Genomic DNA, 15,471 nt, shown 5'->3' on the forward strand with positions numbered 1-15,471 from the left:
TAGGCTGGAAAGGACAGGGCTGGTGCAGGAGGGACACCCAGCTGGTCCAGGGAACCAAGGGGGAGCGGGGCAAGAGTAAAAATGCCGGGGATGTATTGTCTTGTAGCTGGGATACATGTCCCCAAGCCTTGAAATTGTTGCTCTTTAAATGAACCCTTTATTAAACTGGCACGATGCGGAACTACAGAAGCCCTCACTGGGCTTCCGGCACTCCACTCAGATCGGTTTTCAAGAATTTGATAAGTTGCTATGACAGCAAACCCACTCTTCCTCTGAGAAATGAATGCCTCCAGTTTTGATATTACATGAAAGGGTGTTTTTTTTAAATGTAATTTTGAGCAATTTTCTGGAATCATTGTTCTTTAAGGGTGATGATGGTTTGAGATTGGCAAATGAGTCTTGCTTATTTTTAAACCAGTGTTTTGAGTGGGTGAATGTGGAAGTGTGGGCAGTGTCAGATAAGTGAATGTGTGGGTATACATGGATCTACACTGGTGAAAGCCAGAATTACTACCCTCGTGCCCACATTGGCACCGTACCGTATTTGAAATTGCAGATCTAAACAGAGTGCTAGTTAACAGGAAAGTACACTTTCTGTTTAACTGGCCTTTGAATGTGCAAAGGGTAGCAGGTTTCTTCCTTTCTCTTTCATTCATTCTTTCTTCCTTTCTTTCATACTAGTAAATACATTTAGCACCCAGCTGCTTGAGCTGAGAGGGGCATTGGGGGAAAGATGGGTTTTGTCATGAGTACTGGGGACGTGGTGTGATGTCACTGCCAGCTCTGTGCGATCGTAGGTGGTGTTAGAGCTCCAGTAGCGAGAGGGGGAAGAGCTGTGGAGGAGACAATGTCGCTCTCAGACAGGCAGCCGGCCTCTCACGCTGTCGTGCATGGCCAGCTCTGTCAGGGGGGGCCTGCAGAGTGCCGAATGGACTCCCCGAAAGAAATCAGCCCGGCTGGATTCGAGTGGCAGCGAACAGAAGGCAAACTGAATGAAATCGGGCTGAATGTCAGCGTGGACGGGCAGCTGAAAGACGGGTTTGTGAAGAATGCCCGCTTCCTGGAGCCGAATAAGCTCTGCTGCTTTGAGGGGAAGCTAGACAAAGAACTCGGCATTGAAGTGCAGGACCAGGAGCAGCAAGCAAGTCGGGGTCCCCTGGAGAGCAGGTATGTGATTTCAGACCCCTGCCTTTCCTCGGAGGGGCACTTGCTCCACCAGAAGACAGCCGTGTTCCAGCTGGGATCCAGAGAGGGGCCAGACAAAAACAAAGCCACTACAGTTCAGGGGATGGTGGCAGGGAACAATGGGCCGGAGACCAAGAACCAGCCAGACCTGGATCTCCCTGGTGCTGCTGACATCCCTGTTAAGGGACAGGAAACCAGTGTTTGGAACCCCAACTTTCATTCAGTGGCTCCAGGCTGTCAGGGCCCAAGGGAAGCAAGTCCAGGAAAGGAGAATTGCATCACTCCTGGCTGCCGGGTGATTGGGGTGGGGAGTGACGGTGGGTCCTCACTACCTGTGGCTGTGGCCCACCCAGCCCCCACTACTGAGCTTTTACCCGCTGCCACTCCACCCGTCACTATGGTGGAGTTCACGCAGGAATACTCGAATGCCAGCTCTCACGTCAGAGACCACAATAAAGAGTTGGAGAAAGTGAGTTCTACTGAGGAGGGGGCTTTGCTCGACCAAGCCCCCCCGCAGAAAAAGGCGATGCGCCGGGCCCTGTCTGAATGCTGCCACCTCTCAGTTCCCCCAGCTGTCAACCTTGCAGATAAGTATCCTGAACTGCCTGCCCGAGAAGAGCTTTCTTCTGGCCTGCTGCCTCTCCCCAGCAGCCCAGCGCCCATTCCTACGCCCAGGAAACTGGGGGCTCCTGCCGTAAGGCGCTCCATGACGGTGGCCGAGGAACAGACAGCTAGCTACAGATTGAGCCCTGGAGAACTGCCCGTCCTGTCTACTGAAGAGACACCCCCTTCCGTCTGCGAGGATCCAGTGGCCAAGAAGAGAGAAGAATCGACCCACTTCAGCACCAGCAGCAGCTCAGGGAAGAAGGAGCTGGGCACTGCGGGGCTGTGTCTCCATGGGAAGCTGGAGCAGATTCCTGAAGTCAGCAGCAAGGAGAAAGGACAAGATGTCAGTGGGCCAAGGACAGAGTCGTGCTCCCAAGTCTGCCAGGGAGGTGAGAAACTGCCAGGACAGGAGGCTCTGGCGGGGGAGAAGGAAATCCAGGTCACCGCAACCCAGAGCTCTCCATCGTTCCTGTGTGAAGACACCCCACGTGACGGTATGTTTCTAAATTTTGCCTCCATGGGGAACAAGCAGACAGCAAGCAAGGAACCAAAGTGACAGATTCCCAGCAGGAGGTTAGGCGGCCTGCTACTGCTGCAGCATGTGACCGCCTGGGGAAAGCTTAGTTCCATGGCTTTGCAAGGAGGCTAGGAGTGAGGCGAGAAAGAGGACGAAGTGAAGGTGGCTGCGTCAACCTGAATGTCTGCTGGCAGGACAGATAGTGTGGCTCGCATGTGCGCCGATAGGGTGGGCATAAGGAATAGAGCCCTTTCCTTGACCTCCTGTCACCGTGCCCACCCCCCCACCCCCCAGCTTCCCACCCCTCAGCTCCCTGTTGGTTTGGTCAGATGGTTCCTGGGCCCTAAATTGTCCAGTGGCAGCTGATTGATTTCCTTGCTGGAAAATCTGTCGCTGTGTATTCACAATGGGTTTATCAGCAGTGACCTCCTGTCATTAAGTAGCACAGTCTGGGTGTAAGCTCTGTTTTCCGTTTTGCTTTTGAGAACGTTTTACTTTTGTTCAAGCTGAAAAAGAGCCTATTAAAGCTGGCTATTTAAATTCTTTTCCTGCTCTTCATGTTTGACCCAGTCTTGCTTCTAGTTTCCTCGTTCTGTATGCGTGTTGGGAGGATGTGGGGGGGGAAAGGGAGAGAGAGGAGGAGAGACTTGCACTTAATAAACAGCTAAATGTTGGTCTTTTGTGGCCGCCTTCTGGGTCTTTCTTCTTGGCCCTTTCTTCTCTTCCCCATCCCCCTCCCCCATGGGTCTTATTGTTGGTGGTCTAAAAAAGCTTGTTTTCCTGAGTTCTGTTTGAGCACAAAGGGCCATGATTCACAAGGTTGTTAATGGAGATTTGAAACATGGCTTTTGTTTGTGAAAAATAGCCTTTTCTTAAAAACTGTTTTCTCTAATATTTCTTTCAGTACATTTTTAATGAAAATTTTTACTTTTTGTCTTAAAATTAGAGGTGGTATTTTCTAAGGGGGTGGAATTGGAACAGGACTTTGAAAATTGACTGTTTTTTTTTTTTTTTTTTTTTAACGGAGATGGTCAAAGAAGCTTCCTATTTCTCCTATGATTTCTTATGGCTCCAAGGTGACAAGAATTAAGGTGTTTAACTCTGTGGCTTCTAGTTTTGACAGAACTGTAAGTGCCTCATGGGCAGGATTCTGTCATCTTTTCATTGATCCCCAACTGCCCAGTTCAGTGCCACATACCTTCTAGGTGGTGATGAGTGAAGATATTTGTTTCTTTCAGAACAAGCTCATCCTAGTTTGTGCTAACAGAAGTCATACTGATAGAAAAAATTTTCAAATGATTGACAAACCCCGCTGATCCATTCACCGGGTAAATGTTTGAAGGCTGGCTCTGCTAGATGCTATTTAGATAAAACTATATAAAGATTCATTTATTCAACATGCCTACCAGATGCCATCACTATCTAGGTGCTGGCAATTGGCCTTAAGCTCAAGCAGCTTATGGTCTAGTTGGGGTGGGAGTGTGGGTGAGAAGGTTGTGGAGCAGGTGGTCTTGGAAGCCGAGGATGCCTAACGATGCCAAGGAAAGCCATCCCGGCAGAGGGATCGTAGAAACAAAGGTACGAAGCCTGGACAGCTTGCATTAGGTGAAAGAACAATGGCGAGGGTATAGGGAGCACTCTCTTAAGGATTATTTGACTGCAAAGGATGGAAACACACTCAGACAACGTCATATTTATAAAAAGTTATTTATTGACAGGCTCTAGAAGACTCTGTGGGAATCCAGTTGGAGCAGCGTACCAGGCAGCGTTCACTGTGTGGCACTTGCGGAACCTGTGCACCCCCCTCCGTATGAGCTCTGTGCTCTTCCCTCCTGGAAACTGTTTCTTCTCGGCCATCTCTTACTTTGTGCTTTCTTTGTGACTCTGGTCTGCATAGATCATTGGTTTGACATCGTTGGGGGGCTCTCTGCCCCATTTTATGCTACCTTATATCTCAGACCCAAGGTTGCTTGGCTGCAGTTTTTTTTCTTTTAGAGAAAGAGCGAGTAAATGTGTCTTATTGGGTCAGTTTGGGCCAGTCAGCTGTGTGCCAGGCTTCTTCACCAATCTTAGCCATGTAGACCTGCCCACTTCATGTACCTGGAGACTCCTCTGGAGACGGGGATGGGTTGAGCAAACATGCCAAAGCTACCTGTAATGTGGCGAGGAATAATGGGAGAAAAAAATCTGGAAAGTGGTTTAGAACCCACGCTTCAAATGCCCCCTAAGATGTTTGAATATTACTCTTGTGTTTAAAACACTGTGGTGACTGCCTGCGGCAATAAATAAAGTGGCCCAAAGTCTGCTTTGGGGAGACTCACCTCTCCTCAGTAGATTACGTGAACTGGAAGACAGAAGATTGAAGGTGAAAAATTCTGTTATGACCATTTGATTCAGGTAGTAGTCGCAGGTGAAATTCTGAGGACATGATAGTGGAAATACAACAGAGGTGAAATCAACTGGACTTGAAAACTGGATGAGGTATGAGGCGGGGAGAGGAGAGGAGGGGAGGGAGGGAACAGAGAGGGAGAAAGAGGTGTTGAAGGTGATACTGTGATTTTGAGCCTGCGTTTCCCAGTTGGTGGTAGTTGTGCAGCAGTTAGTGAGTTCTGTTTTGAACAGTTTTTTGTTTTTGCAAAACTGTGAAGACATTTGGGTAGTGTTCGCCAGCAATTGGCTGGTATATACCCCTGAGGCAAAGGCGGTGGGTCATGGCAAGAAGCACCGTCTGGGATGGGGAGAGCATTTCTGCGTGTGCACAGGTCAGATGTTTTTCGCTGGGTACCGTTCACTTGTATAGGTTGAGGTGTTGCCAGGGTATATGACAGGCAGTGAGACTTACGAAGACTTCGTGTTGTGTATGGAAAACCTTGTGCCTATTGAGAACTGCTCCTAGTGGTCCGGGGCCGGTGTCAGCAAGTCACACATGTGGTAAGATATTCTTTCGGCGTGCTATAGAACAAAGGCGTTACCAACCTGGTGTGGTGGGTTTTTTGTTTGTTTGTTTTTTCCACATTTAAAAAACTAACAAAATTCAATTTTTGACTAAAAATACATGTGGTTTCAAACATCAGAAAGTATAAAATTCTATACATCAGAAAGCCTCCTAGCAAGATGACATTGCTTCACTTTTTATTGCTAAGTAGAGCTAAATACTCTGAAATAATTCTACAGATTCCCTGAATGGAATCTGAAGGGTGGAAAGCAGAGGGCAGACTGAGTAGAGACCTCAGGACTGGAGGAAGAACAATGCAGTGAATTCCCTGGGGTTTTTTTCTTTTTAATTGTTCATATATCCTGGTTTGGGCACTGGAGAATGCCTCCAATCTGGAATCACCAGCAAGCATAGAGAAAAAAAGAAAAGAAGGAAAAAAAGAGGAAAGCCTGCTCTTTTTTGCCAGAAGCCCAGGAAAGTAGAAGACCTATGATGAGCCCTGTTTGCCTGCCCATATCCAACAGCAGTGGTGGGCTGTGTCCTCCTGCAGGGACAGTGTCAGCAGAGCTCAGGAGGGCCTGCCTGTTGTTCACGTCACTTCTGGCGGCAGCTGCAGCCCTGGTCCACTGGCAGCACTGCAGGATGATCCCCTCACATGGGAAGGGAGACCCATCCCCTATCCCTTACCAGCTGACAGCACCTACAGTGGCGCCTACAGGCCTGGTGTCTTCCAGCCTTCCACCTACTAGCAGAAGGGGAACTAGGTATGTGTCCTCCCCTGCCTTTCCCTCCAGTAGCAGAAGGCAGCCTAGGTAGGTACTTCCTACTCCCAGCAGCACCTGCTGGCCTGGTGTCTTCCAGCCCTCTACCCCAGGGCAAAAAGAGACTTAGATAGGGTTCTTCCTGCACCCTTCCCTCCAGCAGCAGAAGGCCAGATAGTTGCTTTCCACTCCCAGAAGCACCAGCAGAGTTCTAACTAGGCAGCCAGAGAATAGACCAGGAGAAACTCTGCATTCCATGTTCTGGCATCACTCAACCCCCATGCCACCCAGGGAAGTAACTTCAGCCCTTGCAGGCAGTACCAGTGGGTGGAGTAAGAGCTTCCCGGAGCTAGAAGAACACAGCAGGCCAGAATTGCACTGCATGGGCTCTGGAAACTAAATTGTTGTTGACGCTATAGGTAGAAACAAGTGATTGATTACCTTCTAAAGTACAAAATGGATTTTAAAGCACCATCATAAAATTGCTTCTCTTAAAATAAATGAAAAACTAGAAAACCTCAGCAAAGAAATAGATGTTATAAAAAAGTATCAAATGGAAATTATAGATGGAAAAAATACAATAATCAAAATAAAAAAACGTGTCTGATGGACTCAATAATGGACTCAAGATGTCAGGGAACAGAACCAGTGAACTTGAGGACAGATCAATAGAATCTATTCAGTCTGAACAGCAGAGAAAATAGACTGAAAAAAAAAAAAAGGACAGCTCTTCAGAGACCTTTGGGACAATAACAAAATATCTAACATTTGTATCATCAGAATCCCAGAAGTGAGAAGGATTGTGAGGCTGAACAACTATTCAAAGGAATAATGACTGAAAACTTACCAAATTTATCAAAAGGCATAAACCTACAGATTCAAGAGCGTGAACAAACTTCAAATGGAAAACCCAAAGAAATCTGCACCAAGGCATATCAATAAACTTTGGTGCACTAAAAACAAAAAATCTTAAAAACAACCACAGAGAAAATGATGCATAATCTATTGAGGAACAGCGGTTCAAATGACAGCATGTGTCTTGTCAGAAACCATGGAGGGGCAGAGGAGGTAGCCCAACATTTTTCAAGTGCTAAAAGAAAAGAACAGCCAAGTGCAAATTCTATATCTGGTAAAACTATCCTTTGGGAATAAAGGGAAAATAAGGACATCATTCTTAGATAGAGGAAAACTAAGACAATTTGTTGCTAGTAGATATACCCTTAGAGAATGGCTAAAGGAAGCTCTCCAAAAAGATAAGATACGGTAACAGAAGGAGGCTTGGAATTTCAGAAATTAAAGAACAATGGAATGGGTGAAAATAGGTGTAAATGTAATAGAAAAGGAAATATTTAAGACATCCTATTTTTTAACTGGGGAGGGTAAAAGATGCTAAATGGAAGTATGTTTTTAGTAATTCACTTCAAAGTAGTAAAATGATACCAGTAGGCTGTACATACACATATGTTGCAATAACTAAAGCAACCACTAAGAAAACTATGCAAAACAATATACACAAAAACATACAAACATCAAAGTAGAATTCTAATAAATGTTCAAATAACCCAAAGGAAGGTGAGAGAAACAGAGGGAACCAAATACAAGTAAAAAACAAAATGGCAGATAGAGCTCTAACATATCAACAATTACTTTAAATGCAACTAGTCTAAATATTACAATTAAATGATGGATTGTGAGAATAGATTTTTAAAAATATCATCCAAGTATGCTAGCTTCAACAAATGCATGTCAAACAAAAGGACCTAGGTAGGTTAAAAGTAAAAAGATAAAAATACATATATCATGTTAACATTACTTTTTTTAAAAAGTGGTTCCCTGTATTAATATTAGACAAAGTAGACTTCATAGCAAAGAATAAAGGATCAATCCACCAAGAAGATATAGCAATTCTAAAGGTATATGTGCCACAAAACAGTTTCAGCATACACGAAATAAAAACTGATAGAGCTGTAAGGAGAATAGCCAAATCCACATTTATAGTTGGGGACTTATTATATATCTCACTCTAAGCAATTGGTAGAACTACTGAATGGAATATTCATAGAGAGATATTTAACAATATCATCAAACAACAGGATCCAATTGACATTTACAGAAATTCCACCCACCAACAACAGGCTATCCCTTTTCAAGCACCCATAGATCACTCACCAAGATGGATCCTGGGTCATAAACTTAAATACATTTAAAAGATTGAAATCATACCGAATATATTTTCTGACCATAATGGGATTAACTTAGAAACTAGTAACAGAAAGACCACAGGAAAATCATCACACATGTGGAAATTAAACAGTACACTTCGAAATAATCCATTGATCAGGGAAGAAGTTTTCAAAAGAAATTTCATAAAAACAACTGAATGAAATTGAAAATGTAACACATCAAAATTTGTGGAATGCAGCTATAGCAGAGCTGAGAGGGGACTTTATGGCACTAAGTACTTACATTAGAAAAGAGATCAATAACATAAATTGCTACATCAAGAAACTAGAAAAAGAACAAAATAAATCCAAAGGAAGCAGAAATAGTGAAATTGTAAACAAGAAAACAAAGAAAATCAAACCAAAAGTTGGTTCTTAAAAAAATGAATACAGTTGATAACCTTTAACAAAACTGACAAGGAAGAGAGAAGACAAAACACCAGTAACAGAAACGGGAGATGTCACTGTTGCATTAAAAAGATAATAAGGGAATACTAGGAGCACCTTTACACTCACAGATTTGACAACCTAGAAGAAAAGGACTAATTCCTTGAAAACCACAAATTGCCACAACTCAACCAAGGTGAAGTAGATAACTTGAATAACCATTAAAGATATTGAATTTTTAATTAAAAATCCTCTGATTGTTTCACGAAATAATTTTGCTATACATTTAAAGAATAACACTAATTTTACACATCAAAATATAAGAGGGAGTACTTTGTAACTCGTTTCGTAGTCAGTATTATCCTGATACCCCAAACAGACAAATACAGTACAAAACAAACTACAGACCCATATCTCTTATGAACTTAAATGTAAAAATTCTTAACAAAATATTAACAAATCACATCAAGCAGTGTACTATGAAAGTAATTGTACCCGACAGCTAAGTGGAATTTATTTCAGATACTCAAGGCTAGTTCAGCAATCAAAAACCAGTCAATGTAATCCTCCATACCAACAGTCCAAAGAAGAAAAATCATAAAGAAGAAAATGAGTTCAACAGAATCCAACACTCAGTTGTGATAAAACTCTGATCAAAAAATCGCGGGAGAACAGTTAATAATGGAAGACGATGCTTCTACCCAAAAGTCGGGTGCGAGGCAAAGATGCTTTACTGTCATCACCCTTACTTAAGATTGTACCGGAAGTTCTGGTTGGTGCAGTAAAGCAAAGGAAGTAAAAGGCATATAGATTAGAAAGGAAGAAATAAGTCTGTTTCTATTTGCAGATGACATGATCCATTGTCTGTGTAGAAAATTCCAAGGAATCTACCCAAAAAACTCCTAGAACTAATAAGCAAGTTCAGCAAGGTCCCAGGATACACTATCAACATGTAAGAGTCAACTGCATTTCCATACACTAACAATGAGCCTATTTTACTCAAAATCCTTTACATGAATGTTCGTAGCAGCTTTGGTCATAACAGCCAACAACCGGAAACAACCAGAATGCTGTCCAGAAGGTGACTGGTTAAACTGTGGTGCAACCAGACCGTGGAATACTCCTCAGCAGTAGGAAGGGACTTAATAATGCATCTCCCAGTGTTGTGCTCCGTGAGAGAAGCCAGAAACAAAAGGTTGCATCCTGTACGATTCCATGTGGCTAATAGTTTTGAAATAATATAGAGAGGGAGAACAGATTAGTAGTTGCCAGAAATTTAGGGTATGGAAAGGGAGGGGGAAGGGTGGGGTGGTTATAAAGGGAACATGAGGGAGCCCTGTGGTGTTGGAACAGTTACGTCTTGTTAGTAGTGGTTACGTAAAATTGATAAAATTGCACAGAACTGCAGATATGTGCAGGCATGCGTGCACACATATGAGTCCTTATAAAACGAAATATCTGAATAAGCTCTCTGGATTGTACCAATATCGGTTTCCTGGGTTTCATGGTGTACTGTAATTACACAGGATATCAACACTGCGGGGAAGCCAGGTGAAGGGTACGTGGGACCTCCCGGTACATTTCCTTGCAAGTTCCTGTGAATATAATGATTTTAGAACAAAAGGTTTTAAAATAAAGTCTCCTCCCTCCCTAGTTTAGTGCGCCATCCCCCTTCAAATTTAAGTTACCATTGGTTTTTGTTTTGTGATTCTTTTGAATGCATGTATAAGTGTATTTGCAATAGAAATGTATTTCCACCCCCCCATTCCTTTTCTAGACACATGGTTTCATGTTATACAGACTGTTCTGCACCTTGCTTTTTTTTTCCCACTTAAAGATTATTTCCTATTGGTCATAAAATAATTGTTTTGTGTTTTTATTTTTTCAGATTCAGAGATTACATTGATATTTCTGCCATAATACTTTAAGCAGACTCCTATTAACAGACTTTTGGTTATTTCAGTCTTTTGCTTTCATAACAGTGCTCTGATGAAGGACCTTGCACTTGCTGTTTTGCAGGTGTATGAATGTATCTCTAATATAAATTGCTAGAAATGGGATTTCTGGATTAGAATTGATTTACACTTATAATTTTCTGAGATACTGCCAGACTCTGCATATGAGTACACTTCACACTTGCCAACAGTATATGCCCTCATATTGTCCCCAACAGTTACTTTCAAATTGTAGGGCTTTTGACAGTGTGCTGCTAGGTTAAAAATGGCATCTCAGTGTAGTTTTAATTTTCATTTTTCCTTAAAGACTGGACGTCTTTTCTTATATTCAAAAGTGATTTGTATTTCTGTAAACTGTATGCATATTCTTTTGACCATTTCTCTGGTGGGTTGTTGGCCTATATAGGAGTTATCGATTTGTAGGAGTAATTTATAATAATAAACTCTTTGTCTTTGATGTGAGGTTCAGATTCTTTTTTTTCCTGTTTATCATTTGCTTTTTGATGTTCACGATTTTTTTGGCCACGTTGAAGGTTTTTCATTTTCTTTAGTCAAACTTACCTTTTGTGGCTTCAGGATTTTGCACGAATTAGAAAGATTTTCCCTGTACCCAGGTTATAAATTTTGTGCATTTTAATACTTTCAGGTATAGCCTTATATCTGAAGTAACCTCCTCATAATGGTGCTGCTGGGTATGGCCTTAGGCAGTAGACTTTATTTCTGGCCCTGGGTCTGATTTCATGGGTCTTCTCTGCCTTGTTGGAAATGTGGGTCACTGCTAGAATTAGATCGAGTTAATCTCACATCCTCCATAAAGCGGTGCTTTACAGGGAAAGGAAGTAAGAGGAGGACATTGGATGATCTTCTGGCTCTTATCCCATCTCTTTGCAACCTTTATTCCAAGAGATAAACTCTAGTAGAAGAGGTTTTTGTCCCCTGTGTGCTCCGGGAGTTAGTGGTTGGGTGACAGAAGCCCTTTGCCCGTCTCCAGGGAAGGGAAACCAAACTTGAAGGGCCATTTCCTTCCATTGATCATTTGTGCAAATCCCACTTAGGTTGCTTCTCCTCAGGGACAGGCTGCCTGAATCTCTGGAATCTAAAACTGTCCTCCGTCACAATGAGGGGAGCTTAGGAGTCTTGTCCACATTTCAGCAACACAGCCCTGTGGACTTTTTCAGAATGAAGTGCTAGTTGGTTGTCTGTCTCTGCTAAGGCTTGCGTTTTTGAACTGAGTGTGAAAAACATTTGCTTAGCTTAACTTTCGTCCGCTTAGGAATAGCCAAGCCAGAAGAAGGACGGCCTCCTGTGAGCGTGACCGGAAATGACATCACCACCCCTCCAAACAAGGAGCTCCCACCAAGCCCAGAGAAGAAAACGAAGGTAGTTGCCAGAATGGTGGGTTATCTTTTACCTCTGTGGTTGTTTTTAGACAGTTATCTTCAGCTATTATTGCTTGAATCATGAATGAAATTTCTTTTTTCTGAGCTGTTATTAGTCCTTTCTCAAGTTCAGACATACTTAAAAAATATTTTCTATTTCCATTTTACCCTAGTGGCCTAACTCAAACCTTAATTGTCTGCCGTTGACGCTGTTATGTTGAATATCTGTAGAAACATTCTGTAGTGGTTGTTCCTGCTTCCCTTCACAGCAGCAAAAGGATTGACAGAACTGTTCTGAAATCGATTCTGAAAATCTGCATTCATGAAAAGGAAACACAGACACTTATTGGTACTTATTGCAGAGTTCAAATGCCACACTTGAGTGTGAGCTTAAAACAGGATGCGATGTTGCCTCCTGGAGGTGCAGGTACCGAGTCGCCTGCTGATGACTTTCTGGGTGGCATTATTCAGCCACCACAAGTTAGGTCATTGTTTAAGGCTGTTACTGAGTTTCAATCTTCAGGTGTCAAACGGCTGGAATTTGTGACACTGTCACCAAGGAACAATTCCTAATTTTCTTTTTCTCCATCCTGGTGTCTTTCTACTATTTGCTGAGCTCAGAAAAAAGGAATGCTAATTTTCAGTTGCAGCTCTCCTCATTGCTTATAATTTATTTTGAATTGTGCAATTTATACTTTTTTTTTAATTTGTTTTTATTTTTGTCTGTGTGTTTGATGTTGGCCTTTAAAAAAACAAAAAAACAACAAATCAACTTAAAGCCTTTGGCCACAACTCAGCCTGCAAAGACTTCAACATCGAAAGCCAAAACACAGCCCACTTCTCTCCCTAAGCAGCCAGCTCCCACCACTTTTGGTGGGTCGACTAAAAAACCCATGAGCCTTGCTTCAGGCTCGGTACCAGCTGCCCCGCCCAAACGCCCTGCTGCCGCCACTGCCCGGCCCTCCATCTCACCTTCAAAAGATGTGAAGTCCAAGGTAAGTAGTCACCTAAGCACTGTGCAGGGAAAGGTTTTCCTCTCGGAGTGTCAGGTAGACAGCTGTGGAATCAGGCTGGTGGCACTGGGGAAAGGCCAGGGAAAGGGGGAGGGTGACATGACACTCAGATTGGCGGCCCATGATGCAGTGGCACCATTTGAAGGCCTTTGATACCTTTCCCTGTCCTGGCTGAAGGCAGTTTTACAGCTACCCTGGTTCCTCTTCCTTTCGCCCAACTTCCCTTACTCTCCACCTATTTATGTGTTTGCTAACCAGTTTCTCCTTCTTCACATACTAATCAGATATTCATTTTGGGTATAATTCCCACGTCAAATTCCCAAACTCTTTTTTTGTCCTTCTCTCTAATCATCCTGCAGAAGTGAATTTGACCCATTACTTGTATGATAAGGTCGTCCAGTTTATCTCAGCAGGTTCCAGCATCGTGTGATAACTTACTTGGCTTTTGGCATCAGGCCACCTCTGCCTGGGCTGCTTCTGAAGTTTTCCCGTTTTCTAGGTCACCCACACATTATTGCCTCGAAACTGGTCACTTTGGAACAGTGTTAGATCGTTCTTGGAGGAGAGGGCGAGTGGAGTCTGTGGCTGCTTTAACGTCTTGTTTTATTTGAGAAGGGCCTTTAGGTCCGCCTGAGTTATTCTTTAAGTTCATGTGGGGAAGTAGTTTCCCACGTTAAAATGTCAGTGTTTTAATCTAATCTTGTAAAGAAAACTGGTGGAACCTAGGAATTATATGTAGTCTAGGTTGAAATTCTGGCCAAGAAACTGAGAAATCCTGTCATAGACTAAGAATGATAAAATCTCACAAAGCTGTCTGATCCTCATTTACTCAGTCGACTGCTTTTCTGGATTTTTTTAAAGAAAACAGTATGTTTGAATAGGAGGGCAGAGGGAAGGTGACAGCACCTCCCTGATACTTACCTAGCAGCGAACCCTAAGGGAGACAGAGGAGGCTGTGGGGGGAGGGCGGTGTCTAGTGAAATGGCCCTCGATGGTGATGATGATGTGTGCCGTACAGGTTCCTTTATATACATTAACTCCTTTAGTTCTCTCTCTCACCAACCCAGGATATAGATATTAGTACCCTCATTTTAGAACTCAGTTAAACAACCTTCCAAGTCTAGTGCTAGTATGTGGCAGAGGCAGAATTTGAACTTGAGTCTAACGCCAACCTCGATGCTTGGGGCCCCTGTCAATATGTTCTTTCCTGGCTTGTTGCCGTGCAGCTTTTAGATAGCAGTCCAGTTACAGCTGACCTGAAGAGGTGATCTGTGACAGTGAATACTGTTCTCTGTCTTTTAGATAAGAAATATGGAAATGTTTTGAGAGATGGAGAAAAACTAAAGTGTAGTGAAATTTATTTTTATCTTTTTACCCTTATTTTGATAGAAAGATTTAAGATGCAAAGGGAAAAAAATCATATTCAAAAATAAGTAGATCAGTGGTTCTGGCAGAAGAGAAAATATAAATTGAGCAACAGCAGAGTGTCTCCAGTTTAGAAAGCAGGCTGGGTCTGCAGCTTGCCGAGGCGAAGAGCCTAATATGTAAAGAATATCTCATCCTTTAGAGAGTTCTATCCCAAGTGCCTTTTTTCTAACTTCTTATATCATTATTATTCTTGCTAGCAATATATTGAGACCCCACTAGATTATTCTGAATCATAGTCATAGTATTGAAAATTTGAAGGAGCCCGCAGGAAGCATCTGGTTTAGTCCCCAAATTCTAGAGCAAACAGAGGGCGGTCCCTCTGCACGAACTTCTGTGACATCTTCCGGACAGAGCTGGTAGCAGAACCTAAGGGTTCTTTGTGCTTATTGGGGACTTCATTTGTGGAAATGGACATGACCCTGCATTTGCTGGGTTAGATTTTATTTAATCAGATACCAGCCCTGAATTTCTGAGCATATTTTTAGCTGATTTTCCATTTAAGCAATATTCTGTTTGTCTCTGCCAACATACCTTTGTGTGGCCATTTCTCTTGGTAAAAGAGCTGGATCCATGGTGTCTGTCTGGTGTGGCTTACTCTTGAGTAATGTGCTCTGTTTGCTTATCACAATAGTATGTTCATCCCCTATTCCTGAGTAACCAGGCTAAATTGATTCCTTCACTTCCTTGCTGGTGACAACACGCCCAGGCTCCATGGAAGAGGAACTAGAATGTGTCTATACTTGAGACTTTCCCCTTTGCTTGCAGTCATAGCTGTGACAGCTGTGCTCTCATTCCCTCTGTTGGTCAGGCCTGCACCCTGCGCCTGCCCCCTGCCATCCTCTCTGTGCTGTCAGACTTCTCATCCTTGAGTCCCTAATATCACGTTATCACAGCTGGTCCTTAGAGATCCTCTGTTCCAGCGTCCTTTATCAGACGACGAACGGAAGCCCAGAAAGGCTCAGTGATTTGCCCAAGAACACAGTGTGAGTGGGGGCCAGACGGGCTGGAGCCCAGGCACTGACCTGACCGATTTGGCCAGTGTTCTCCCTGTCTGCAGCCCCAGGCTGGTCACCCACAGGGTGC

The 15,471-nt window shown here is 43.3% G+C and overlaps 1 protein-coding gene across 18 annotated transcripts in view; it reads left to right on the top strand.

The window, feature by feature from the left end:
* The window catches only part of MAP4 (microtubule associated protein 4), a 151,610-nt gene that overhangs the window by 120,749 nt on the left and 15,390 nt on the right, over positions 1-15,471 (top strand). For 9 of the 18 annotated variants that reach the window (XM_033132255.1, XM_033132257.1, XM_033132259.1 and 6 more), the window contains 2 exons: positions 11,842-11,963; positions 12,727-12,942. In XM_033132255.1, the coding sequence (XP_032988146.1) occupies positions 11,842-11,963; positions 12,727-12,942 (338 nt within the window). Of the gene's footprint in view, positions 1-788; positions 2,286-11,841; positions 11,964-12,726; positions 12,943-15,471 lie in introns of those variants that run through there. The other 9 variants (XM_033132264.1, XM_033132251.1, XM_033132263.1 and 6 more) reach the window with 4 other exon arrangements.

Source organism: Rhinolophus ferrumequinum, chromosome 17 (assembly GCF_004115265.2).
Source record: "Rhinolophus ferrumequinum isolate MPI-CBG mRhiFer1 chromosome 17, mRhiFer1_v1.p, whole genome shotgun sequence".
Taxonomy (NCBI): Eukaryota; Metazoa; Chordata; class Mammalia; order Chiroptera; family Rhinolophidae; genus Rhinolophus; species Rhinolophus ferrumequinum.